At 48.6% G+C, this 25,985-nt stretch overlaps 3 protein-coding genes across 6 annotated transcripts in view; 1 reads left to right on the top strand and 2 right to left on the bottom strand.

The window, feature by feature from the left end:
* Positions 1-25,985, bottom strand: part of RABGAP1 (RAB GTPase activating protein 1) — a 171,806-nt gene that overhangs the window by 124,016 nt on the left and 21,805 nt on the right. The gene's annotated exons all lie outside the window — the stretch shown is intronic.
* Positions 77-13,846, bottom strand: MRRF (mitochondrial ribosome recycling factor). Of its 4 annotated transcripts, none has more exons than XM_065853725.2 (7): positions 13,726-13,846; positions 12,497-12,687; positions 11,899-12,054; positions 10,550-10,668; positions 8,117-8,208; positions 2,553-2,712; positions 77-1,048 (listed from the first exon to the last, which is right to left on the bottom strand). In XM_065853725.2, exons 2-7 carry the CDS (start codon positions 12,660-12,662, stop codon positions 971-973), a joined length of 771 nt encoding a protein of 256 aa, XP_065709797.2. In that variant the 5' UTR covers positions 12,663-12,687; positions 13,726-13,846; the 3' UTR covers positions 77-970. The 4 variants fall into 4 exon arrangements, with proteins under 4 accessions (XP_065709797.2, XP_065709796.2, XP_071673298.1 ...); XM_065853724.2 differs by lacking the exon at positions 13,726-13,846 and adding an exon at positions 13,535-13,635; XM_071817197.1 differs by lacking the exon at positions 13,726-13,846 and adding an exon at positions 13,004-13,225.
* On the top strand, positions 13,517-25,840 carry RBM18 (RNA binding motif protein 18). Its single transcript, XM_065853727.2, has 6 exons — positions 13,517-13,669; positions 13,741-13,857; positions 19,278-19,404; positions 20,619-20,705; positions 22,473-22,558; positions 23,932-25,840. Exons 2-6 carry the CDS (start codon positions 13,745-13,747, stop codon positions 24,089-24,091), a joined length of 573 nt encoding a protein of 190 aa, XP_065709799.1. The 5' UTR covers positions 13,517-13,669; positions 13,741-13,744; the 3' UTR covers positions 24,092-25,840.

The raw sequence follows: 25,985 nt of genomic DNA, 5'->3' as shown, positions 1-25,985 counted from the left end.
CAGAGAAATTGTTGACATGTGGGGCCCTAGCAGAGCAAATCCTTCATCCTTCTCCCCCTCCCAACTGCACACAAACTAACTTTTTGGGAGTTGTTTATTTAAGGACTGCAGAGCACTCGGTGCTCTCTGAACGCAGATGCAGCGGGGCAGCGGGGCTGGTCACCACCTTCCCCCTGGCCATGGCCCGGGGGCACCGGGAAGTACCTGCTGGTGGTGGAGCTGAGCTGTGCGATGTGCTCGACACCCCGTTCTGCTTCTACCTCCTCCACCCCCCAAAATGTGGTACCAGTGGCTTCCACAAGCCTTCTGTTGCTGGTCAGGGAGGGCAGATGCTGTGTTTGGAAAGTTCCTGTGTTGGTTTTTGGTCTTGGTTCAGGCTAAAACAGCCACGCTGACAGCACAGGTTTCAGTTCTCTATCCCAGGGAAGCGTGGAGCCCGTCTGTCCTGCCCGCCGGCACCGGTCGGTGCTGAGCAACCTCGGTCCTTCCCGCTGGCTGGGCTGCCAGCAGCTCTGGTGGCCACGGGCTCCTCGGGGACACAGGAACCCAAGGGGACATGCCAACCAGGAACGGGCTGTCCCAAGGCTGCTCCTCCATATCTGACTTTATTTTAAGCAAAAATAAATGCCGAGGTTCGCAGCGGGACAGCGCAGGTTTCCCTCGCTGGGGTGCAAATGGGCCGGTGTGAGGTGAGTGGGGCAGCCGCCCCTCCAGTGTCTCAGTGTCTGTGAGCCCCCCCAGCAGCCTCCAGCCCTCTTTCCTGCCAGTTTATTGTTAATCATAGTTCACCCAGTTCTGTTGCCACCCGGATGAAGAACAGCGAGGAGAGTTCCCCCCTCCCTCCAGCACAGTCCACAGTGGGGACTGGAGCAGCCAAAGCTGGGGCTGCTGCCATGGGGCTGGGGTGGCCACAGGGGCGGGTGGCAGTTTGTCCTTGCTCGAGGAGGGAGTGTGTCCATTGGGAAGATGTTTATCCAAGCAGCTCCTTGGTCTTCGCCGCCAGCAGCTTGTCCATCTCCGCTGCAGCGCTGTCTGCCATTTGCTGGATCTGCAGCAACATAACACAAGTCTGAGCTGTACGCCAGGTGATGCCACAGCTTAAAGGGAAAGCAGTGACTGGGTCGCCTCCTGAAACAAAGCCTGAAGTCTTAATAAAACCCAAAATAGTGCTGGGGCAATAACAGCCTCTTCCTGGGGGCTCCCACCAGCCCTCAGTAATTCTGTGCCCGTGTTGCATCTGCACAGTGAGAACAGGGACAGGTCAAAGGCTCTGAGAACAGACACAGCACAAACTCCTGGCTGAGCTTGGTCAGGTCCTTATTTAACAGAATGACTTCGAGGGAAGGCAGAGTTAGAGACCCGCTGGTGTTGGCACCGGAGAAGAGAGGGCTGATCTCCTCACCTCCGGCAACCTTTCCACTATTAGAATCAACCAGGTAACAGCAGGAGCACAGCCTTAGCACACGCTAAGAACTCGCACATCAAGTAACAGATCTGTTTGCTTCTCGTAAAAAGAAATGAGTGGTGATTGCTAAAGCCCTGCCCAGGGATCAGGTCTCCTGGTAGCACCAGATGGACATGGCAAGCATGTAAACAGGGCCAAAATGTGCAGGCACTTATTTAAGCAAGTGCAGACAGAGGCTGGAGCACATCGAGGGGTCTTAGGTACTAGTTTTACAGGACCAATTTAAGATGCATTTGCTTCCAAGGTATATGATGATGATCCTTCCTCAAGTTGCAAACTTTGGGGTACAAGCAAACGTGAGACTTGAGACACTACCTCTACAAACGCAGAGAAACATCTGTGTGCTCTGGGAGAACTGCTTCCCAACAGGATTCAGTTACAATAGCATGGCCATTTTTCCTGCTTGCACAAATGCTCTGTATATCACTGTTTATTTTTGTGAGCACACAGAGAACTGTCCTGAAGCATTTGCAATGTATCTAACTTTAGCTGTTAATAAACAAACAGCTAAAAAGTAATGGCCTGCCTTCACAGGCATCAACTCAGCAAAACACTTAGGCTTGTGCCTGAGTTTATGCCCAAGTAATTGACTTTGGTGACATCTGCTCTTAGGGAATTAAGCATGTGCTTAAGTATTTTCCTGAATTGGAGCCAAAAATCTCCTAACAGAGATAATCTTGCTAGCCTTTTCATTAATAACAAACTGGAGCAATCCTCGTTAACACCAGCTGGTTTGCAGTGGCCAGGCCCTGTGTAGATGGTAAAGCCACAGATGTGGGTCGATTTGGTCCCCAAGTTCAGCTGGTTTGTGCAAGTCCCTTGTAGTATGAAAGCTTTTGGGGGACAGTTGTTTCTTCCTGTGTCAGTTTACAATAGTTCATATTATAAATTCGGCTTTGAGACTGAACCCCCAGTCTCACAGAGAAAAGGCAAATACAGCAGCCATCGCCAACTCCAAAACCAGCCCAGGGCCACCCGTTCCCCAGCCGGGTCCTCAGCGCTGGGAATCTGTCAGAAAGGACTGGAACACACAGCACTGAGCTGGAAACATCATGATATGGCAGAAGGAAACAAAGATAAGAATTACCTGCTTCTCCAGCAGCCAGATGGTATCTTCAGACACTTTGCTCTTGAACTTCTTGACCTGGTTGACGCTTTTGCTCCGCACCTTTCTCAGCGCCTCTTTGGACTTGTTGGTGGACTGCTTGGCCAGCTTGGCCAGGCTCTCCCTGTGCTCCCTCGTTACCCTGGAAGTGAGGGGAAAGGAAAAACACCAAAAGCAAACAGTGTCATGTGTAGCACAGCCAGATTTACTTTCTGCCATGGACTTGGGGTAAATGCAGCGATCCTCCCCGGCTGGTCGAGCCAGAGCTGCCACCGAGCCAGGCTGTGCAGGGACACCCAAAGGCGCCGTGTTAAGATATTTTGCTCTGTGTGGATGCTGTGTCACAGGACAGGGTAACTAAACCGCTCAGGATGTGTTTTATCCCATTTTGGTCCACCTGAGCGAATGGGCCACCTCTGCGCAGCATCATCAGGGCAGTGCGCCCCAGTTAAACCAGTCTTGAGCCTGGAATGGAAAGTTCCCAGCACAGCCCTAAGCTGAGGGACTTGGCCCGAGTCTTATTTGTTCTATAGTTGTCACCACAGTGCCTGAAAGTCATGCTACGATGTTCAGACTTTCCCTTTTTCTGCTGCCAAAGCATCTGTGGGAAAAGAGGGAAAGTCCAGCTCCAGACCTGAGAGATGGAGCTGAAAAGTGCAACCCCGCAAAGCCAGGAGGCAACTTCCATCCCTTCCTGGAACTCCGGGTCATCTCCCTGCAACTCCAGAGCCTCAATTCTACACCTGGAAGCCACAGAGCTTATGTTTCACTCAGCCTCATTCCAGCTCATCATAAGGCTTTTCCACCAACACGATGTGAACTCCTGGTTTGACATGAGGATGATGCTGGACACGCCAGCCACAGGGAACTCGGCCCAGGAGAACTTCAGCTCCACCTTCCTGCCAATACAGGGCTGGTTACTGCTGGTGTGCCATAGGAAAACCCTCAACTTTCCATCCCAAACTGAAAACTGCAGGTGATGAGGGAGTCTGGCCATCTGCATAAGGCACAGGAATGGCTGACGTGTCACCTCGGCTCTGGTAATGCTCCAGCACCTACAGCTGATCACTGTCAACACCAACTGCTAGGGCTTAACAATAATATTTTAATTATTTTCATGGCTATTGAAGTTTCCAGACCGCCTTGAGAATGAAAACCCCGGCGCGCCCACTGGGACTCGCTAGCAGGAGAGCGCCCGTCTGCTCGCAGAAGATATTGCAAAATAAACATTTCACAGGAGTATTTAGAAATTGGCTGCAACAGCCTGGGTCACCAAAACACTGAGGCCAGGACTCTTCCTGCAGAGCTCAGGAAACGTGGGGCGAGGGGGTGTGTTACGGGGAGGCTGTCAGGGCAGGATCGGACCCTCGGCCCCTTCCCCCGGCAGCCGAGTGCTCGTCGATGTCTGCAGACACCGGCCCCTCGCCAGCGATCTTTATTGCACAGCGCAAGAGGGAACGGGCTTCTCAGAACTGATTAGTGAGCACAGGATTGCTAGAAAAGCTGACAGACCTAGAGAGCAGCGACCTGTCCCCAGTGTCCCTGGTCTGGGCGTAACCACAGGCAGCAGCTTGTCCCCCCAGCCCGTCCTGCTTCCCACTGAGGGACAGTGGGGAGGTGGCCAGTGAATGGCACATGTGGCAAGGAGCTCCTGGCCATGCAGGCTCGAGCCTGGCCCAGACGCCTTGCAAGAAGCAAACGGGGTGACTTGTGGTTTCCTCCGCATCCCACCAGCGATGCCTTTAGGGCTTCTCGAGTTCGAGGTCCCGCGGCACAGGCACAGCCAGCAGAGCCGGCTCGCAACCAGAGGTCCGGGTGAGGTCAGATTCTCAAGCAGCTTTTGGGGGGGCTGGAGTCAATCCCGGCTGCTCAGCTGGGAGGAGGGAGCTGCAGATCTCTCCCTTTCTGCAGTGGGGCCACCCCCGCAATGGGAGCCCGAGCTCCCCATCAGCTCCTCGCCTCCCCGCTCGGCTTTTGCGAACTGTGCCGAGGGTATCACTCGCCTGCTCGGGGCTGCCGAGCCTTTAAGGAAATGTTTTTGTTTATGCAGCGCTGCCAGATTTCCTATGCTTCTTGGCACGGGGTCACAGCTTTCATGCCTCCTTGTCTGTCTTTATTAACACCAATTTCTTTTTATCACTGCGCAGTGCCGTGGAGTTTCTCAGTGGGTTTTATGTTCCAGCCAGACTGTGTGTAAATTCTCAGCAATGCTACCAACAATGCCAGAAACGGACGCTTTTTCAAGCAGATGCTGTTTCTGGTTAAGAAATCCATCAACGCGAGCCAGGTTCATGGTTTCTAAGGACAGTTGCTTAATCCTGCCCCCAAATCTGTGACTTTTAAACTGTTCTTAGATATGTTTGCTTTTCTGTCTAGTAACCATTGGCCCTATCCCACCTTTAAAGCTAAAAAACGCGTGAACCTGGGGAAGGGGTGCCAGAGGTGGGGAACAAGGACAAGGAGCCGCCTGCAGTGCCTTCTCCTCTCCCCGCAGCCCGAGGAGCAGCAGCCCGAGCGCTGCGGTTCCCCAGGGATGCTCCTGCCCTGCCGGGATCAGAACGGAGCCTGGTGAGCTCCACGGTCCCACGGGTGACATCTCCTCTCTTTCTGCTCCCCCAGCGCCCAGCGGTTGAAGCGGCGCAGCCCTCGGGTGCTGCTCTCCCCGCGCAGCCAGCGCGACAGCGGCCACGTCTCGTCTCCAGCGCAAAGACGTTTCTGTGGGTAAGAATAGTTTCTGTATCTCAAACGCTAGGAATTTCCTGTGAAGGAGAGGGCTCGGTTAAAGGAGAGTAGGCTTAACTAGATACTCGGCGTGCATGATTGCAGATAAACACAGGGTGCAACATCTATTGCTCAACAAAAAGCAGGCAAGAGACTTCTGGTGATGAGCTCAGGAACAGCTTTGGGTTTTCTCAAATCAATTTTTTTGAGTCCCTTTTCCCCATAGTAGGTATCTGCGCATATTTCTTAAAGGGCAAAGGAAAAAAAGCTCACAATGAGTCATTAAACTTTCAAATGAGTCATCTGGCTTTCAGTAAAGCATGTGTAAAAATATTACTGATTTACAAACAATATCCAGTGTAACACAATGGGTCCAAAAAAGATGAATCTAAAAATGAGGCAATAGCATAAAAGACACAAGGTCAGGTCAAATTCGGCCAAGAGATCAACCAATACAAATGTTCCCATGGCTGCTTTTCTTTCTTTTCTTTTTTTTTTTCTCTTTTTAAACCCTCAGAGAATACTTTTTATACAAATAAATATTGCCTATGCAGAGCTAGCAACACAAACAAGCGAAAGCCTTGGGGAGCAGAGGGGATCCTAGCAGGAAGCACAAGTAAACACGAACTAAAGCCGTGTATTTTTTCTGCTAAAGCTGCAATGCAAAAACTAAACTATTAGAATAAATACTGCAAAGTAAACTCCGTTTTAAAACGCTCAGTTGAAACGCTCTTCAGCACTGGACTCGCATAAGGCAAAATACGACGCATGTGTCCAGCTGATAGGTCAGACTAAGAAGTGTTTCTGATAACAGGCGAGGACAGTTCAGGTCTGAGTTTGCTTTTACTGTGTGCCCCACATGAAAGAATCCGTTTCTGCAGAAACTGTATTGTCTCTTCATTTCTGATTTGTTTGCTTATTTTGCACACCTGCCGTAATTTTGGCAATTTCACTGCATCTGTCTGTTCTGTTTTCCCTCATAAACATCTTTAGAATTTGGAAAATGAAAAACTTAGAAAATCAGAGAAAGTCATTCAGGGGTATTAAAGAGAGGCCCCTAGCAGAATCTGACTATTTCCACCCCTCTTTGCATTAGGAGGTTTTAAAAGGTTGAAACCATCTTCTTGTCTTTTTGACAAGTGGATGAAACTCTGAAAGACCCCGTTGTGTTACTACGGAGCGGGTGAGCAAACAGGAGGGACGTCCCCGTGCAGCAGATCTGCAGGACACGCGTCCCAAGCCAAAAATCTCCTTAACTTGGGACTCCCTGGGCTACCAACCAGCCAAGGAGAAAGGAGCAGCAACCCCCGCAGTGCAGAGGAACGAGGGAGCACACAAGGCAGATCTCTGGGGAAATAAGACCCATTTTCGCTCTGCAGCACCGCAAAAGAGAGTGATAGACCATATATATTTGTTTAAAAAACAATATATTTTTTTAAGATTGGGATTTGCAGTTTTGGAGTTTCCTCCCCTGCAATTCATATTCAAGGATGACCCAAGTGCCCATTAACAATCAAACCACTGTGCAGCAACCCGGGAGCCTCAGCAATTATGAAGATAATGGTGCCCTCCTCCTCCTCCTCCCTGAGGAATGGGGGAAGGGCAGGGAGCACAGGGAAAAGAAAATCAGCAAATAGAATGATAATGTCATTCCCTCTCACCGACAGCAACGGAAAGCTGCAATTAGACTTCTCCGATCAAACCGCTAGATGAAATTCCATAGAATGTTTAAAGTAGATCTAAAGCACAAGAAATACTTGGCTCATCTTTACTGGAATCACCTGCCCGTAAAATGAAGCACACGTGCAAGGTGTGCGCACAGGCCGCACGGAGCCGTCCTCACCCCTCGTGGGAGTCGTTCTTTACCCTTTGTGGGAGCTGTTTGCAGCCCCCCAGTGCCAGGTAACCCCAGGGTGTGTGATCGCGTGCATCCGCATCTGCCCAGGGTATTTAGATGGCTCCACCGGCAGGAACTGGTGAATTTTCCTTGTATCATGCAAAGCTGGGCCGAGCAGAACTCCTGTCCCTGCAGCGGGCTGTGCCTGCACTCCTGAGCCGTGGGGACAGTCCCTGGGGACCTGCTGGGGGTCCCACTCCACGGAAGGTCCAGCCCGGTCCCAGGGACAGAACACGCACACACAGCAGCGACTCGCGCGCTGCACCCACTCTCTGTTTAGCACTCCCGCAGTGGCACCTCCTGCCTCACCCGAGGGCTGCGAGCACCCGTGACGGGTGAGGGCAGCGATGCTGCAGCCTGGGCCAGCAGCAGCCAGCTTCTCCGTCCACCCCACACCAAAGCTTCTGTGCAGCCTCAGTTACACAACATGTATGACACGAGAAGAGTGGATATTTTAGCCAAAGCTATCTATTTCCTCCCTTTTTCCTTCATTGCTTCCTCTTAGTGTTCTCTGCAACAAGGTGCTATTCACCCCTAACACTACTGGCTCATTACTGCTGCTCTGCGCTGGTTTAACTCGAGGAATTTATAGCAGGGCAGCAAAGAATCAGCCTCTGAATTACGGCAATACAGCTCCACAAGCCTTTCCCTGTCTCTTGCGGAGTGCTGCAGCCAGCTAGGACCACTCTCTGCATGGGGAAGATAAAGAACAATATGATCAACCACCAGCTGCCAAAATGTGGTGACTTACAGCTCAAACACTTGGAAGAGCTTCCACCAGACGCTCTTAGAGGCTCAGACTTTTTTTGGAAAGCAGCTGGATCACAGCATTACAGTAATTGTGTGTGTTCACCCTCTGAATGACACTGACTGCAACCCACTGCGTTACCTTGCGTGGTGATGAACTTAGGCTGCCATCAATACTCACTTAGGAATTGGCACCCGAATTATCGTCCCATCTGCTTCTGGGTTCAGGTTCATGCCACTCTCCCTTATAGCCTTCGTCGCTGCAGCTGTGCTCTGTAAAACAGATCAAAAGGTAAAGGGAATTAGGAAATAATCATTCCCATATGCCAGAACTCTGTCAATAGTTGGCAATCCATCTCCATGGAACATGGAAACATTTACTTCTGTTACCAGTAAGATCAGGAAGTTACATTGGTGCGGAGAGCTTTGATCAAACCGAGTGGGAAACTACGGCCGCGCTCGGTATCGGGGTAGGGGGCACAGAGAGGGGGAGCGGGGAAGGGAAGCAACAACAAAAGAAAACTGTTTTCCTTCTTTGAAACTATTTCAATGGTTTGAGGCAATGCAGAGTGAAACCGCAACAAATTCCCAAGGCATAGCCTGACTGTGGCAAAGGAGATGAAAGATTCTGAGCATTTAAAAATTCCAGTTGAATGTTTCCCACTAGAAATCACACAGTGCCAATTTAGAAATGTTATTTAACTTAACCACTTCAGCGCTACAACCTAACCACATTACAGCCGGGCAGTAGCAGTTGGCTGAGAAACAGAGCCTGTGCCCAGCTCTATGTTTATTTTACAGCTTACTACTCTGGATTAACTTCTCAAAGCTCCATCACCGCTGGCTGACACTCTGCTCTGCTTAAAAGGTGGGGAGCGCAGGTTTGCCTGGTAACTGCAAAGTGACTAAACGGCTTCCTTCCCCCTCCCAGGGCACCGGTGCACCTCTACAGAACACCAGGATTTACGGTTAAACCGCGGTTTTGCCGGGAGCTCCGCAGCGCTCTGCCCGGTCGCTTCGTTCTCGGCGCTGACAATAACAAGACCGAGGGAGTCTGTGTTCTTGTGGCACTCAGGCGGCATTTCCCACAAGGTGCGTTGCTATTTCTGATGCCCTTTCCCATCCTTACCTTTAGCTCCAGGCTGCTGCACTAGACTGTATTTATGAAGCTCAGCTTTTGTCAACTGAGGCACAAAATAAAGCTCTGCATAGTTGTTTAGGTCCCCAACGTGTGACATCACCGAACAAAATGACTGTTTGTGTTTTGTAAGACATAAGTGCTGTCCTCTAGAGCACAACAGGGGCAGAGAAAATGTAACCAAGATGATCTCAGCTTGTTAGGAATGTAAACGTGTTATTCTATGGACGGTGCTTGCTCTGTAGGAAGGAAATGCTCAGGAAAAGCTGTGCTGTTTAACACACATATTGGAGGATACAGAGGAAGGGGCAAATATTGCAATATTGCCCCAGCCTTTTGCAGCCCATGAAACAAATAGCCATGCTTAAAATATATAGTCCTATCTGTTTTTCTAACTCTTGGGCAAACAGAATTTGATCCAGCAAGTCCTTTCCTATGATTATTTTCTTTCCCAGACTCTTCAGGCATTTTTATTTGTTTTCCAATGCCACGAGGCACTGGCTGTATGCTGTCAGTAATGATAGCAAGTGAACGTGTGTGTAATGGTTTTAAAGAGTTCAGTCTATCCATGGAACACTTGTGGTATAAAGTAACTACATTGAGATAAACAGTTTTAACTCTAGTTCAAATGAAAAATGGTCCTTTGGCTTAGAAAGCAAATGCAGGCAACGGTATATACTGTGGTATTTCATTTCTCACGTGCGCATTTCTCATTTTGAGACATGGGGTATGTCACAGAGTGACGTCCCTGTCCCTCTCAGCTCTGGCACTCCGAGGGACCTTGGGGCACTCGCTGATGAGGGGCTGTCACCCTTCACACCATGATACACGCTGGGTACGCTTTAAGAAACACTCAGCCATCAAGTGCCTTATACTGACCTCCTGAGACTTTGCTGACTTAATTAATTGGGGAAAGCCTTTGCAAAATAAATAGAGATAAGCTCTGGCAACCCTCCAGCCCTGGAGTGGGATGAGCAGCTAACCCTGGGCTCCTTACTGCTCTGAGCTGAGCCCGCTGCAGGGCACCGCTAGCACTTGATCCTAAGGTGGGGTTTGGATTTGCTGCCTAATTTAGGGCCAAGTCTAACTAGGACCGCTGCGGAAAATTAAGGGAAGTTGGCCCTCCCATGGGATAGGTCAAAGCACCTAATTCGGGTTCTGACCTGCAGGCACTTGCAAACCTCAGCAGAGCTTAAGTCAGGCCCCATGACAGCACTTAGCACAAGCCTGGCTTAGTCCTACCAGGGTGGCTTTGCAGAAGTTTGTAGGCTACATCAGCAGCTTCTTCCATGAGCGCTCAGGGGGGTTACCAGCCCCAGTGATAAATAAGTTTTAAAGGAATTTAATGGTGTCCCAGCACAAATCCAGATTATTCCAACCACGTCCGTTTCTGTGCATGGCCACGTCTTCATAAGGAACCAAAATGACCCATTATCATTATCTCCCCTCGCAATGCCTTTGGCAGCGTGCCCTTACCTCTGGAAAACTGGCCATGTTCACTATAAGGAGCTGTGGTGACTTCTGTGAGATCTGCCCCAGCTGGTTCAGAGGAAACTTCCCGTCTTCTGTCACCACCATGATGTGATCGAGGGCCCCTCAAAACAACCAAACACAGGGAGTTTCAGTATGAGCCAGCAGCTCATGGCGATGCTGAAGAATAACGCATACGCAGTGTCCCACTTCCCCTCCGGTATGCAAAATATAGATGATACAAACGAACAAAAACCCACATGTTTATTCAGCCTTCAGGTGCTGTTTGTGTTCATGCATCCCCTGTGGTACTTGCAAGCTAAATATTTCAGTGCTACTCTAAAGCACAAAACCACAAAAACAAACCAGTTTGTTTTTGTTACTAGAATAGGAAAACAAGCAAGATTGTTATGAATTAAAAGGAAATAGTTATTTTTTAATTCTTAGAACTTAAAGAAAATCAAAATGTTGTTATAAAAATCCAGACAACTATTGTCTTTAACTTAGCAGTGTTCTCTTAAACCCCTCATCTCTTTTCCCAGGTCCCAAGAGGAGGTGTAGTACACTGACTAATTTAAGGTATTCGGTTTCTCCCTGAGCTACTCTTAATCTGCTCTCTCGTTTCTGCTGCAAAATGTTAACAGGCCAAAAGGCACATGGGACACCAGGTACTTTATCAGTGCAATTAAAAAAATACCTATGGTTAAAATAAATAGTTAAGAGACTGAGCTACGCTCTCCAACTCCATTAAAGAGTGAAGTGCCCCTGCCAGAGTTGGGGTGGTGAATGATTCAAATTTGGTCATTGTTTAATGTTAAATTTTATCCCTGAAACTTGATACTACTCATAAATCCGTATGTTCAGAGTGTTATAGTAACTGTAGCTTAGGCAAATATATTCACATTTCTTCCTAAGACACAAAATTCACTAAGTGAAGAAGGCTCATAAAGGTCACAAACCACAAAGACACAGAGCAAAAAGAGTTTGTATATAGCAGACACCAGCTTGATGGCAATTTCCAAAAGGCTAATTTAATGGCAATTGGATTTTTCCTGCCCTACTGCACCATTAGCTGACAACCTGCTTCTTCATCACATCTGCAAACAGTTCACTTAGACACTTTTGACATCTCCCACTTACAAAAGCTATTTCCAGGAAGCTATTAACAAAAATGGATTCTTCCTGGTCAAGCTCAGGGTGAAGAAAGCCTTTAGTTGGGGACGTCAAAGTTGTAGCAATTGGGTGCACAGTGAATAACTCAATAAAATCAATTTTGAAAAAATCAGAGTTCTCCGTTACTGGGACTGGTATCGTTATTTACAGGCAATAGAGCATCACATGAGAAAGTTACCAACCTGGTGAGGTTCTAACACTGAGATTCCTGCTGAAATCTTCTTTCAGAGCTTCTACCACTGCCTGCATGTCTTCATTGGTTTCCTCCAAATTGATGATATCCTCAACTAGGGCCGCACTGATATTCACTCTGGCTTGAGTCTGCCCTTTACCTTTAGCTGCAGAGCACAAATACAATTAATTTCCGACAACAGTTAGTTGTTGCATTAGAAAGTAGAAAGAAGACATCAAACCCACTGTTGGGTTCAGAATTGAGTCTAAGATGAATCGGATTAACTGTATCTTTTAATGAGTAAATTGCCCAGCACTTGAGCACATAAGCCAAAGTGTATTTGTAGGTCATGTTGCAGGCACTGACTCCAGCCCGGACTGTGACAATTGCCACCCCAGCTCAGCACAGCAGCAGCTCCACGCGGTTCCTCTCCCAGGGGAAGAGTTGAGCTTTCCCACACACTGCAACACCAGCAAACCAGCTTCTCCAGAGCTGCGTCCTGCCCGAGTCAGACCAATGCTGGTACAGGAGATAAAAGGGATAAGAAAAGAAATTCTGGCAACGTACTGAGGGGTTGCAAACACTAGGAAAAAGGCTGTTGCTGTTACCTTTTTTGGTAGCTAGCTGTCTGCTCAGCAGCATCTGATGGCCACAGTGGCTGCAGCCAGACAGGAGCTGGGCCGGGGGGGCCTGAGGCAGCGCCCACAGCGCTGCCAAACGAGAGTGAAGCAGCAGGGAGGGCAGGTGACGGAAGCATCTTAGTGTCATCGCCATCGCTTACAGCTCTTCTCTAATTCACCTGGAAAAGAGGAAAGGTAGGTGGCTCACTGTGTGCTAAAAAGCAGCAGTGTCGCTCAGTGTAAGGTGACAGTCCAGCGGTGTGGGGAGCGGGTCTGGGCGTTCTGCAGAGACCAAGGGCTGAATTTGGTGGAAGGGGCTTGGTGGCAGCCAGCTCCTACCGCGGGATCTGCGCGGCCTTTGCACAGAGGGGCCTGGGACACAAAAGCCACGTTTGCGAAGCAGAACAGCCTGGATTTGCACATCAGCCCAGGAGAAGCTGTCACAGGAGGTTTGGGGTCCCCAGCCCCCCCACGTTCACCGGATTTATTTCACACCGGACTGTTCGGGGCTCTGAGGCATTTCTGCAGCTCTGCCGTGCTCAGAGCGGCACAAACACGGACGGAAAAGCGGGTCCGTTCAGACAAGGGCGCGATGTCCGGCGGAGGCCGGGAAGCTGCTGCTGCCGGCGGCTGTCGGAAGGACCGGCCCCCCGCTCCGCCGCTGCGGGCGCTCGCCTGTCCCCTTGCTCCCCGGCCCGGCGGGGACCGCGCGGGGATCCCGGCCCCGCAGCACCGCGGGGTCCCCGCGACCCCCGGCCCCGCCGCACGTGCGTACACGCCACGCCCACTACTGCCCCGCCCCGCGTGCTGCCCCGCCCCTCAATCTGACCACGCCCCCAGCACAAAGGCCCCGGCCCGCTCTCCTCAGGACGCCCCGGCCCCGCCCCACCCGCGCCCCCGGTGCCCCGCGGAAGGTCGGGCCGCCCCGCCCGCCGGGCCGGGGACGGGACCGGGACCGGGACCAGGACCGGGGGCGGTGAAGGAGGGGGGAGAAGGGGGAGGGTCGGTGTCCGCCGCCCCGCTCACCGTCGCGCAGCCCCGCACGCGCCTGCTGACGTCATCGGACCGCGCCCCGCGATACGTCACTAAACAGCGCCAAGGGCGGGGCGAGGCCTGCGGGAGGACGGAGCGGCCGCGGCCCGCGCGGTCCCCGGTGTCATGGTGAGTGCAGCCCCGGCCGGTCCCCCCGTGTCCCCTCGGCCCGGCCCCGCTCTCACTGCTGCCCTCCGCAGAGCCATGGAGCCGGCGCGCCAGACGCTGCCGCTGGAGAACGCGTCCATCCTGTCCGAGGGCTCCCTGCAGGACGGGCACCGCCTCTGGATCGGCAACCTCGACCCCAAGATCACCGAGTGAGTGACCGAGCGGCGCCGCTGCCCCGGGCCCGCTGCTACCCGGTCCCCCCGGGCCCTCCCAGTGCCCCCTCCGCGGCCCCGCCCCCCCGGCTCACAGGGGCGCCGCCTCCCCCCGCCCCCAGCAGCGGCACCGCCCCCCCCGTTACCCGGTGCCGGGTGTCCCGCACACCAGCAGCAGCACCCGGGTGGTGCCGCATCTCCCCGCTCCGGTGTGACCCCACCGCCGGCGGCCCCTCCGGTCCCTGCTGTGGGACAGGTCGCAGTTTGCGGGGTGCGTGTTTGGGGGTGTCTCCAGGGCTGCGCTGGCCCCATGGACCAAGGGGCTCAGAAACAGGCACTTACACCACGACCCGCAGCAGTTCAGCGAGCTGCTGCTGGGCTGGAAGCACAGGGGTTGTAAAGGTCTTTGTTTTCTAAACCAGGGAAGTGTTAGAATTGTAGGTTGGTGAATTCCAGGATGACCAAGAGCCTTATTTCCTTATTTTCCTAGTGTCAGCAGTGGGATGTACGTTGAACAGAAACAAGTTACTCACTTGAGTAACTGAGTGGTAACAAGGTAGGGCATGATGGGACTGGCTGCTTATGGTGGATAAGTGCACAAATCAAACGCATCTGTGTGCGGTTTATGTTTTCTGCAGACTACATATAATTATCTTCTGAGCAGACATAATATCTGAACAGCCACATGGTCAAGGAACAGTGACTTGCTGCCCAATGTCTGGATTGTGTGTTGAAAGATCAGTAGGTTATGTATAAACAAAAACCAAAAAAGCACACTGTCAGGGGTTTGATTGCGGCAGATGTTTTGTTAACCCCTTCTTCCCCCCTGCCCCCCTTCCCACTAAGGACAGGTGATTGTGAGGGAAAGGAGGACAGAGAAAAGAGTTGGAAAAATTAAAAATGTTTTACTAATGCTACTGATAAAAATAGAGAAAATAATACAAAATATACAAAACCAATCTTGAAAGTCCCGGCAACTGCAGGGCCGGCACCTGAAGTCCTGGACTGGATTCTGTAGCCAACCGGAGCTGGCTTCAGTCTGTCACTGGGCCTCAGTTTGCAGGGATGACTCGCAAGGTCCTCTCCTAATGTTGGCCGTAAGGAAAAAGGGACAAGATCCTTGTGATCTCCCACTTCTACATGAAGTATCATATGAATGGGATGTAACACTTAGCTGGTCTGATTTTGATCACCTGTTTCTCATTGCCCCTCTCGTGGGATGTCCATCCATCCTTAGTGACCTCGCATTCCATTGCTATGTCTACCAAAACATGTATTTAGCTTTTCAGGAAAATGCAGCTAATAAGGGTTTAGCTGACAGGCAAATTCATTAAAGATAAACTGTTTTTAAACAAAACCAGGACACACACAACAAAAAAACCCATGAAAACCAAACCAAACAAAAAAACCCAACCACAACCCAAACCAAAACAACTTTGGGTTTATACACTTCTAAGAAACAAGCATTTTTGATTAACTATTGTATATGCCTGTCATGGAATACTTTTTTTCTTCCTGCTTCTTTTTGTGTGTGTGCAGGTGCTCGGTTTTTATTCTAAATGTGGTTCATCTTAACAGAGCAGTTTCCTAATAGCCTCTAAATTGAATCATTAATGCATTGTGCTTTTCAGCCATTCAGCTTTGGGTGGTTTCTGCATTAATTACCATTTTTCAGTCCAGGTTGTTCCTCGAAATCTAGGCCAGAGAAGTAATAGCTTTGTATGTCGTAATTTACTATTTTCATAGGCTGGCGAGGTGAGTTTTATAGGTTTCAGTTGGGTTCTTGCACAGGTGGGCTGTTCCTTTTTGAATAACCTGTTGCAGCTGCATGAACTGAGGTGGGCACGGGTGCCCTCGCTGCTGGGACTGTGTCTGGAGCAGCGTCCTGGCTGTGGCCAAGGGACTTTGTTCTCCAGCATCACCAAACCCAGAGCGCTTCCATGCTACTGAATGTTTACAGTGTGCCCAGTGATGAATGACAGTGCTTGTGTATTTCAGGCCTTATGATTCTGTGTCTTGCTTTAAAAAATGGCTATTTTTCTCCCGCAAACAATATTGTAATCTACATTTCCTTGTGAATAAAAAAAGAGGAGTTTCCTTTTAACACTTTCTCATTGTAGAGAGAAAGCGAGGTTCTGCGTCAGGTCAGTGAGTTTCTGTAAATCACCTTTACCCTTACTTTCTCATCGTAAGGGCTTACATCTCTGCTCATAGTTGCTCATCTGAATTGTCCCTGTTGATCATTTAGTAATCACATGACTAAAAACATATACCTGAAAACTCCACAGCTATTTCTTCATTTGCTCCTTTTATCTGTTTTTTTAAAAGATGTTAGATTGTTTTAAGATGGAGTAAAGCTGATTGAGTTGTTAGCAGGGTTAATAACTGGTTGTAACTTTCTCAAGCAGAAATGAGTTCGGAAAGTCTTGATTTAATCCAAGACTTCTGTTTAGAGAGCAACCTATAGCTGCAATCAAGCACAAGAGAGTTAATAGGTAATGTACACGTTTGAGCACAAGCACATCAAACATTCGTGATGTAGGACACTGTCTCCTCATACTTTAGCTACATCTCCTGCGTGGCAAGTGGAGCAGGACTGCCTCCTCTGCCCATTCCTGTTCATAAAGCCTTCTGAGACTTCTCAGCATTCTGGACAGGCAAAAATTTCATTTCCAGCTCTACAATTACACATACGTATTCTCTAGTTTCCAGTAGCCCTTGAATGACCGTTCATTTTCCACAGGTACGAAAGCGCGGGTGTTGAACTTCCTTGGCTGTTCTGCTGCTTGTCTGTGATCCCATCTTGATGAGTCTCACCCAGAAAACAATGTGTGCATAAGTTGTTGTTACAGACTCCTACTGACTCCCAGTGGGGCAAAATTCTTTGCAATAATAGGTTTTGCATGTGGCCCGGTACCTTTGCGGTATCCTTGGGACGGCATTGTTCAGAGGAAGCCGTGCCTGCGTTTCAATAGCGCTCGGGGTGCCAGGAGGAAGAGCGGAGGAAAAGGAAATGGGGGAGCTGCTGGTTTGTCTCGCATTCACATCAGATGACGGGAAGTGGAAATTGCGCTTGGCTGCGGTGATCTGTACAGCACAGCGGGGCCACATCTGTGTGAATAACTTCCAAGCTCTGGACAACCCAAGTTGTTGCCATAGTAAAGCTTTTTACACGTTACCACCTTTTTTTTTTTTTAAGGTTTTCCGTGACAGATCTTCCTTCAGGACCGCAGTCCTCTTGGCTTGGAGAACCACTTGTCAAGTTACTGTTAATGCCCTCATTATATTTACAATAATGAATCATACAGCCTGGAACTTCTAGTTACATGAGACTTCAGTCCTGAGCTGTTCCATGGAGAGTAGGTGACCTGCAGTTGTAAAAACTGCATTCCTGGTTGGAAAATAGTGTTTGCATCATCTGTGATCTAAAGTTTGAGTAAAACAGATTGCATAGGTTGTGTCAAGACTCTTAATGGAATTTGTTTTAAAGGAACAACTGCGACTTTGCTGCTAGGAGTATTACTTAAGTATAGAGGTTTTCAGAAAAAAAAGCTACAAAGGGTTCCTTTTAGCAGGGGAGCTCAGGGGTTTTGTTGTTGCTGAACAGAATGCGATGAGAATCCTTGTTGCCTTTCTGCTGCCTCTGTAATTTGCTGATGGGGAAGAGCATTCTAGTCATGGCAAGGACTTTCTTTTCACACTACTGAACTTACGAGTGCTTTTTGTAGCGATACATTTACGGAAACAAAGCTGAGGTGCCTTCATGTATTTTGGAGGCTCTGAAAGTTCAGTATATGGAGTTTTATATGCATCACACGGCTCCAAAGTTTGTGTTTTTACCTGTACCTCTGTGCCTGCTTGTTTGCAGCTTGAGGTGCAGTGGTGAAACTTATCTACTGTGTAACCAACTCCCTTTTTTTTACATTAGCTCTCGTTTTCTGTCTCTCTTGCCTTCTGAGCAGAGCCTGAGGGTTCCTAGGCCCCTTGGAAGACCACAGTGCTTTGTCTGTATTCCGAAGGCTGTAGGAAGCCTTCCATAATCAATTACAATGTGTTTGTCCCCATGGGAGATAACTTGGCCCTTCTGCGCTGCTCATCTGAACACTTGCTGCACCTTCACCTCTTTAAAAGTGCACATCCTGAGTGTCCACCGTGACCATCCTGTGAGATGACTCACATTCCTGGAACTTTCTTGCCTGGCTCCTGAAGCTTAACAAAGGGCTGTGGCCCTTCTCAAACATCCTATCGGGCTTTATTAGGAAAACTGTTCTCTGCCCTTCCTCTTTGGACTGTCCCTGAAGCCGCTTGGTGCGTTTGACCATCTTGGGCCACTGCTGATCACTGATATCTGGACGTGCAAGGTCTCATCCAGCTCCTGGTGCTCCACGTGCATGCCGAGTTATCCTCGGTGGCTCAGAGTGCTGAATGTCATCTTGCAAGCAGAAAATTAGGCTTAGACTATGTGGCTTGCTAACAAATGCTGTACAACTGATCAGAAGAAGATGAGTCCAGACTAAGACACCCTTATTAAACCCTTAGACAATCCTTAAACTCTAGAGCTGGGATCAGACAGTGAAGTAGGAACAGGTGTCATTTGCCTTCTGGGTCAGCTGGTGGTGTTAAACACTGTGATCTGGGGAACCAGAAAAGCTGCACTGAGAACTGTCAGGATTAGATGTGGCTTGTACAGCAAATGTGCTCCGTATTTAAAGTTGCTCAGTGCACCAGATACTAAGCAGACAGATTTACTCTGGCTTTTCCCAGTTTTATCAAAACCAGCACCCTCCCAACTGGATGGCAGGAAGATAAGTGGCCACATAAGTCTCCGTCTTTCATGTGCCTGTCCCTGAAAACTGTCTGAGCCAAAAGCACTGCAGGTCTGGCCTAGATGATACTGGAGCCTGTCTGGTGCCTCTCTTTGCCTGGTCTACTGTTGATTCCTGGTTGCAGTTTGTTCTGTTCCTTTTTCTGTCTTCCTACTTCCCCAGCTCTGCCAGGCGAGTGGAAACGGGGCTGCTTTTCTGTGTGGTGGGGGGACCAAGGTTTATGCTTAAAAGTAGGTGTGATTTAGGGAGGCAGGAGGCAAAGCCCTCCCAGACTCCTAGCAAACCATTGCGTGGTTGCTCAGAAGCTGGCTATGAATAGATGTTCTCCATGCCCTTCAGCTGGCACCGCTGGGAGGGAAACTTTGTTCCTTGGGGCTTTTGAGCAGTCACTGACAGTGCAGCTCAGAGCTGTGGACACTGAAGGGTCACCGTACAGGGCACCCAGCTCGGTGGTGTTTGGGAATACGCGTGTGACACAACCGAACAGCTCGTGTGACTGACTGTGATACATGTGTGTGTGTCAGGGGGTTCCTCTGTCTCCTCGTTTTGAGAGTGGTGGAAGTTTTCATCAATGTCTTCTCTCCTATTCAGATACCACCTCCTCAAACTCCTTCAGAAGTTTGGCAAAGTAAAGCAGTTTGATTTTCTCTTTCACAAGTCTGGTGCTCTGGAGGGGCAGCCGAGGGGTTACTGTTTCGTGAACTTTGAAACCAAACAGGTATGTTACTTTTGTCTAAAATTCTCATTTAAATGACTGGCTTCTTTCCTGATTTTTTTGTTTAATGTTAATGTAAAGCTAAAACAGGAAGGGATAAACTAAATAGCTTGTCTACATAAGCACACTGGCTCTAACAGCTCCGCTCTGTGACTGCTCCTGGAAGTACCAATAGCGATTTCCTTTCTCCTGTGCTGACTTTTCCTGAATGCTAATGGGAAAGGGCCAGTTCTTTGGTCCGCTTTTGTCGTGAGCTTATGGAGTTGTACGGTAGCGGTGCTGTGATCTGTGTAGAGCCTGGATCAGCCTGCCAGCCAGCCTGGAATCCAGAACTGCTCTCAAGTCCTCGTATTTTTTCTTTTGGCTTCATCAATACGCGAGCACCAACTTGTGTGATGCTGCCAGATGTACAGCATGATACATCAACAGCATCCTGGAGTGAACTGCCCCTGGCTGCACCGTTGGGGTCTTAACTCTTGTTTCAAAGTAGAAATTTCAAGTCATGCTCACCAGCACCAGAGTTGTCATTATTTTGTCATAATTCTGCTAAAATTGTTCGAAAGTTAGGAGTAACAGCATGTTTGGAGTTTGCTTGTGTTTGCATGACTTCATCTTTTTGCTGTGCAGTTGCCAGTAAGGATGTCTGAAGAGTCCTGGGAATGGTAGCTCTAGAAAATGATTAATGGGAAGGTAGAACAGCATTGCAACATAAATCTTCAACTGCTGTGAATCGAGTTTTGTGGGAGAGTCCCCAGATTGGGATTCTACTGCTGAGCCTAGAACAGGACCAAGTGGGTAATGTCCCTGGTGTGCATGAGCAGGATCTGGAGTAGGCATAGACCAGTGTTAATGAGACACAGGTAATCACTGTAATGAGTCATGGTGTTTTCTAGAGAAACTCCTGTAGCATAAACCCCCCTCTGAACGCTGTTCCAGTTGTCTCTGTTTGGTATTTTCGAAACTCCTGATTGTTTTCCACATTTCCTCCCCAAAACCAAGTGAAAGAATAAACCAATAAGGCTGATAAAAGTCTGTTTGCTCACATGTTGGACTCTTCTAAAGATATTCCTGGACTGGGATACAGTGGGATAAACTTTCTTTGCTGTCAGTTGGCTGTACTTACAGAAGGCTGCCTAACAAAGAGAAAAGGGCTCTTTATGTCTGAGTTGGTTTTGACTAAAGACTGGGTTTGTTTATTGAACTGTCTTCCTGCGCAGGAAGCAGAGAAGGCGATCCAGTGTCTCAATGGGAAGCTGGCCCTTTCCAAGAAACTGGTGGTGCGGTGGGCACACGCGCAAGTCAAGGTGAGCTGCTTGTCCTGAGGAAGAGTTGCTTTTAATTTGCAAAATCGGAAAACTTTAATATTAAAGTAACAATTCTTATCAAGGCTCTCTCAGCCTGGCAGTATGATTTCAGTCAATTCTAGGAAACAACTCTTATAGAAAGGATATTGAGGATCTACTGCTTCTCTTGTCTACCTAAACTGTGCTGGATGAGCTTGGAGTAAGAATAGGCCAGTTAATCTGATGTTCTTCATAAGGGAGTTTCTGATCAGAGGGGTGGGAACAAATTACTTCTATAAATGTCCATGTTTCAGCTTTTCCCGAAGTTAGTGAGTGATTGGCTGAAAGTCTGAGTCCTTCCCTTTGTGATTTTACTCCTTTTTGGATAGGAGATGCGTGGAAATCCCCCATTACCAAGTACTTTGTTCTGCTACTGAAAGCACTTATGTGGCAGCAGCCCTAATTACGTCTGACTTTAAAGCAACATATTTCACATCTAAGCTAAATATCCTTCTATTGCTTGCTTTGTTGCATAAAACATCAAGTTTTTAATATTAACTCAAGCAGTACCTTCTTGGAATGCCCCTGTTTTAATTTTTTAAATGATTGTCTTGTTTCTCCTGCAGTTATTTGCTGTCTGGTATTTGATAAAGCAATTTATTTTGAATAACTTTCTTTGCAGATAAATGGATTTGGGGAGAGGTGGGGGGAGCCACTTGTTGCTGTTTCCCTTTGACTGGTTTGCTTTCAGCATGTGGTGTTTATCCCACAAGCAGCTTTCTCCCCTCTCTCTTATCAAGTACACGAGTGCATCTGTTTTGGATGCTAAAAAAGCCAAAACAGGTTTCCACATTAAAGGAGACCATGTTGTTTTAATTACTGGCTTCAGGAGCTCCAGGCTCTTGTCAGCACATCCAGGCTGGTGCACATCCAGGCTCCGTTTTCGCCAGCTCTGTGGCTCCCAGAGCAGCGCGTGTTCCGGATGCCTGGGCAGCCGTCAGGCCATGCGGGGACTTTCAGCTGGGGGTGCAGCGGGCAGCTCAGCACCAACCGTCCAGGGCAAAGGGAACAACACAGATAACTCGTTCAGTTTGCAGGACCTTGTCTGATCGTGAATGGAAAGATTTAAGGACACAAAACTTCGGCTGATTGTAACAAGCGTTTGATTTAGACAACACCACCACCGTGCTAAGTAGTTTTAAGATGAGTGGCCAAGGCTTACCAGACACTGTCAGTTTGAGCAGCTCTGCTGAAAAACAAACCTGACTTTGTGCCAAGCGAAGTAAGGAAGCAGAGCACTGCGAAGAGTTCAGGAGGGCCGTTGCCCACAGGGATGACACTCACAAGCTCCCTTCTGCAGAAAGGAGAGGGTTCCTAACTGGTCTTCCAGTGCTGTGTGATTCTGTGCAGTCGTGTGCTTGAGTTACCTCCTGACTGCACGATGGCTGGATAAAGAGCATAGTAATACAGTACAGTAGTTACCTTAAAATTTACCATCTTTGCTTTATGCTTTATATAGAGGGCAACACGAAGTGGTATGACAGGATAAGGTTTAAGAATCTGTAGTACCGTGCACTTAAGTGTTCAGTATTTGAGTCAACATTCCATGTTGGTACTAAATGAATATTAAGATTGGGATTTGTTTCAATGCTTGGCCACTAAAATCATTCTTAGCAAAAACTGCACAAAATATGAGGTTATGTTAATCCAGCTTTAAAGTGGATCTGTGGGCAAATGTTCCTCTGTTCGTAATTCCAGCTGACTTAATCCTTGCTCTCTTGTTCACAGAGATACGATCACAATAAAAACGAGAAGATCCTTCCGATCAGTCTGGAGCCATCGTCCAGCACCGAGCCGCCCCAGTCGAACCTCAGGTAGGAGATGGGGGGCTGAGCGGTGACCAAACTGCACAAGAGGCAGGAACCGACTCTTCAGATTCAGTGAGATCTGGAGTTGTTGGCGTTACGTTTGTGCTAAAAACGTAACATGGCAGCAAGCTGGTTTTAGAAGGGCAGCATGCTGCAAAGTAACTTGTTTGGTGTGGGATGCTTCAGACTTGAAGTTTGTTTTCTAACATGTGAAGCTGCCGGGGCAGTAGGAAGGAGAAGAGGTGAGGAGAGGAGCTGGGAATGTGTAACATTGGAGCTGATTTGGAGAGAATGTGCTTTGCACATTTCATATGAATTTCAGTGAGAGTTTTTTACTGTAGTAATTTGATCAAGCAAAATCCTTATGAGCAAGAATTTCTATTATAGTGGTAAAAAATCAAAACAAAATCAGAGATGGCGCTTTTTTTTCTGCCATTGTTGGGGCTGGTAGGTATTGGTCTTCTCTGTGGGATGTGGTAAAATTCTCCAACCCCTCTGTTTAACTAAAACGTTTAGTGCTGCTTTGCTAATTCAGTTGGGTTGAAAGGATATGTGATTTTTTTTCCTCTGTGTTCTGTCAGTGGAACCCTGAAAGAAACCAGGACAGGGGATAATGAATTTGCCCACAGATAAAATGAACTTGGAATTCAGAAGTAACACACAAGGAAGTAACGAGCAGAGATTGAGTCGTGCAGGTTGTCAGCTATGGCAGGGGCACAGAGGAGTTGTTCTAGTGAGGCTGGATGTTGCAAGGAGCCGCAGCAGAGAAGGGAATGTTCCTCTGTACCCAGTGGAGGACAATGAATAACAAAAGTCCTCGGAATTTGGGGTGTAACCTGGGATAGCTTCTCCCTTTGGGATAAACCCTGCTAATGCTGAAATAATGTTTCTTCCTGACCTAATTAGAGTCTGGGGTTTTCCCATCCCGAGCGGTCTTGTAGCTGGGAGGAAGTCTGGCTTTCATTTCTTTGCTGCTTCCAGCAGCCTCGTCTGAACTGCGCTCTGCTGCACATGCTCAGACCTCTTCAAATGACATCATTTTACATGGAGTAGGAAGCCTTGTTGTGTACTTGTCTCGCTCACTGTCCTCAAGAAAGTGCTGAGTAGGTGCAAGGGCCGTTATTTGGTGGTGCTGTGATTTATCTTGGAGGACCTTGTCTCAGCAGATCTGTGCTGGGGATTGAAATGAAGCAGTGTAGGCTTTAAGCAGCAGATTCCTGCCTCCCGTCTTCACGTGGCTTGTGAATGCAGCAGCGGGGGCTGCTCGGCCCCTCCTCGTGTGACTCAGTATTCACACGTCAACAAAACCTCTGGGTTGCTGTAGTCTGATTCCATGCTCAGATCAAACTCAATTTCCCTTCTGCTTTTCCTCTTTCCAGTGTCAGTGCAAAAATAAAGGCCATCGAAGCCAAGCTGAAAATGATGGCAGAAAATCCAGATGCCGAATACCCAGCAGCGCCTGTTTATTCTTACTTCAAACCGTCGGATAAGAAAAGGACTACTCCTTATTCCAGAGCTGCCTGGAAGTCTAGAAGATGATGCTTATGAATGGATAATAGTAGCAAGAAACAGCGCTTTGTGTTCCTGGAGTCCTCCAACGCTTTTGTACCTTGTCGAGTGCGCGGGGTGCGCCAGCGGAGCGCGGCGGGGTGTCTGCGGCACCTCGGTGAGCTGCGAGCGCTCCTGGCTGCCGCGCAGCCCAGCGCTGCTCAGAGAAGTAGGTTCCCTTCAAAGCCTCTGCTCAACACGCAGACAACCTCTTGTTAGTGTGCATTCATTAGCAAGATTAGAAACGGTAACTAGTGTATGGAGTAAAGCACACCCAAAAATACTCCGTTTAACTGATTACTTTTTAAAGTGTTTTGGAACAAAAAGTATTCCGATTTGTGGGGTTTTTTTAACAGGAGGGGAAGCACTCGGTTTTGATGAACATTCTGTAGTCACCGCGGAAAACTTTTTCGTCTCAATAAAACTCATTTTAAATAGATTTTGCAACACTTTTAGTAGCACTTGCATGCAATATTTTATATGCACCGAAGAAAATCTATTTTGCATTTTGATTTGCAAAATTTCAGGTATTAGTTTTATGATATGGTAACTTTAAGATAAGACATGACACAGCCCAGGTATTCCTAGTGTCCTTTGGGCTGTAGGTGTGTGTCTCCATGTAGGAATTAGTGTTCTGACGCACCGCGGAGGTCTGCGCCGTGCCCTAAGCTGCTGCGCAGCAGTTGTACGTCTGATGTTTGCGTTCAGTAATCCCTTCAGTGGTAGCTCTTCGTAAACCAGATGTGACAGCGTGAGAACGACCCTGCAGCCTCGCAGACATCTGCCACGCACGTGACCTCGGGGTTCGCCCACCAGCCCGTCCGGCTGCTGGTGTTACTGCCTGGTGAAGCCGGTCGGTTGCCTCTTGGTGTAACGTGGCACAAGTGTTTGTGCTGAGGATTACCTGCCCCGGGTGCGTAATTCACAAGTCTGATGGGTGGCATTTTGCTTAAACCATTTTACCTGCAGCCCTTTTTTTTCCCCCTAAAAGAGGGAGGCAAAAGCGAATGTCTGGCTGCGTTTTCTCTTTGGTATGTGCAGCGGCTGCGTGTGCAAAGGGGGTGTTGGAGAGCGTGTGCGCTTGGGTCCAGCAGACACCGGTCTGGTTTTTGCTGCTGTTTGCTCTCTCTAGTCCTGTCAGTGGTGAACCTTTACCTCACGTTCACTCCTGGGTTGCTTCCCCAAGCTGGCTGACAGTGGTCTCAAACAAGAGGAGGAAAGTAATGGTTAGCCAGCCCCTGGTGTCCATGTGCAGGTGTTGCTCACTGGCACAGCACAGGTTTGTGTTCCTGCAGTGACACCTCCAGCAGAGCCCTCCTGCTCCCGGCCCGAGCGTCGGGGACGGAGCTGTGTGTGTGTGATGGATTGTTCAAAGCCTGAGTTGTTCAAAAGTAGCTCTCGTGCTGTTAGATATTTGCTTTCTAGTTTTGTTTCCCTGAGTAAAGACACAAGTAGTATCATTGCGAGTTTGTATCCCTACGAATGTCAATAACACCCATTTATATTCCTCTGTAAACAGCCTGTGTTTTGTTCTTCCGTGGTCTAATGTTTGTAGTCTTCCAGATCTGTATCTGTATTTAGAACAGCAATCAATTCTATTTCTATTAGAAATTTAGAAAATACCTAGACTCAAATTTGGTATGTGGTTGTGTTCCCATCAGAAACACGCTTTGATATTTATTTGTATTTAAATACAATGTGTTGAAGTTCTTACGGTTCTAAATAAACATTTAAAATGCATGTTTTTCCTCCAGGAAAGCGAGGGTGGCAAGCAGGAAGTGAGGGTGGTAGATCCTTGGCATCAGCCGAAGTCCACTGGTACAACGCTGGGTACAATAGTAGTCCTTTTTTAAAATGTTTTGCACTACGCAGTCCCTGACAGAAG

Source organism: Patagioenas fasciata, chromosome 20, assembly GCF_037038585.1.
Source record: "Patagioenas fasciata isolate bPatFas1 chromosome 20, bPatFas1.hap1, whole genome shotgun sequence".
NCBI classification, from domain to species: domain Eukaryota; kingdom Metazoa; phylum Chordata; class Aves; order Columbiformes; family Columbidae; genus Patagioenas; species Patagioenas fasciata.
The sequence above is the reverse complement of the archived record's forward strand: the minus strand, read 5'-3'. Positions and strand labels throughout refer to the sequence as shown.

Bases quoted from the DNA above. Each gene is read 5' to 3' on its own strand.
- MRRF (XM_065853725.2), bottom strand. From the start codon at position 12,662: ATGGCGATGACACTAAGATGCTTCCGTCACCTGCCCTCCCTGCTGCTT. The intron at 2,713-8,116 runs GTGAGTATTGAT...CCTCACTTCCAG, and splicing joins ATTCGGGTGCCAATTCCTAA to GGTAACGAGGGAGCACAGGG. The intron at 1,049-2,552 runs GTAATTCTTATC...ATGTTGCTGCAG, and splicing joins TCTGGCTGCTGGAGAAGCAG to ATCCAGCAAATGGCAGACAG.
- RBM18 (XM_065853727.2), top strand. From the start codon at position 13,745: ATGGAGCCGGCGCGCCAGACGCTGCCGCTGGAGAACGCGTCCATCCTG. The intron at 19,405-20,618 runs GTATGTTACTTT...CTTCCTGCGCAG, and splicing joins TGAACTTTGAAACCAAACAG to GAAGCAGAGAAGGCGATCCA. The intron at 22,559-23,931 runs GTAGGAGATGGG...TCCTCTTTCCAG, and splicing joins CCGCCCCAGTCGAACCTCAG to TGTCAGTGCAAAAATAAAGG.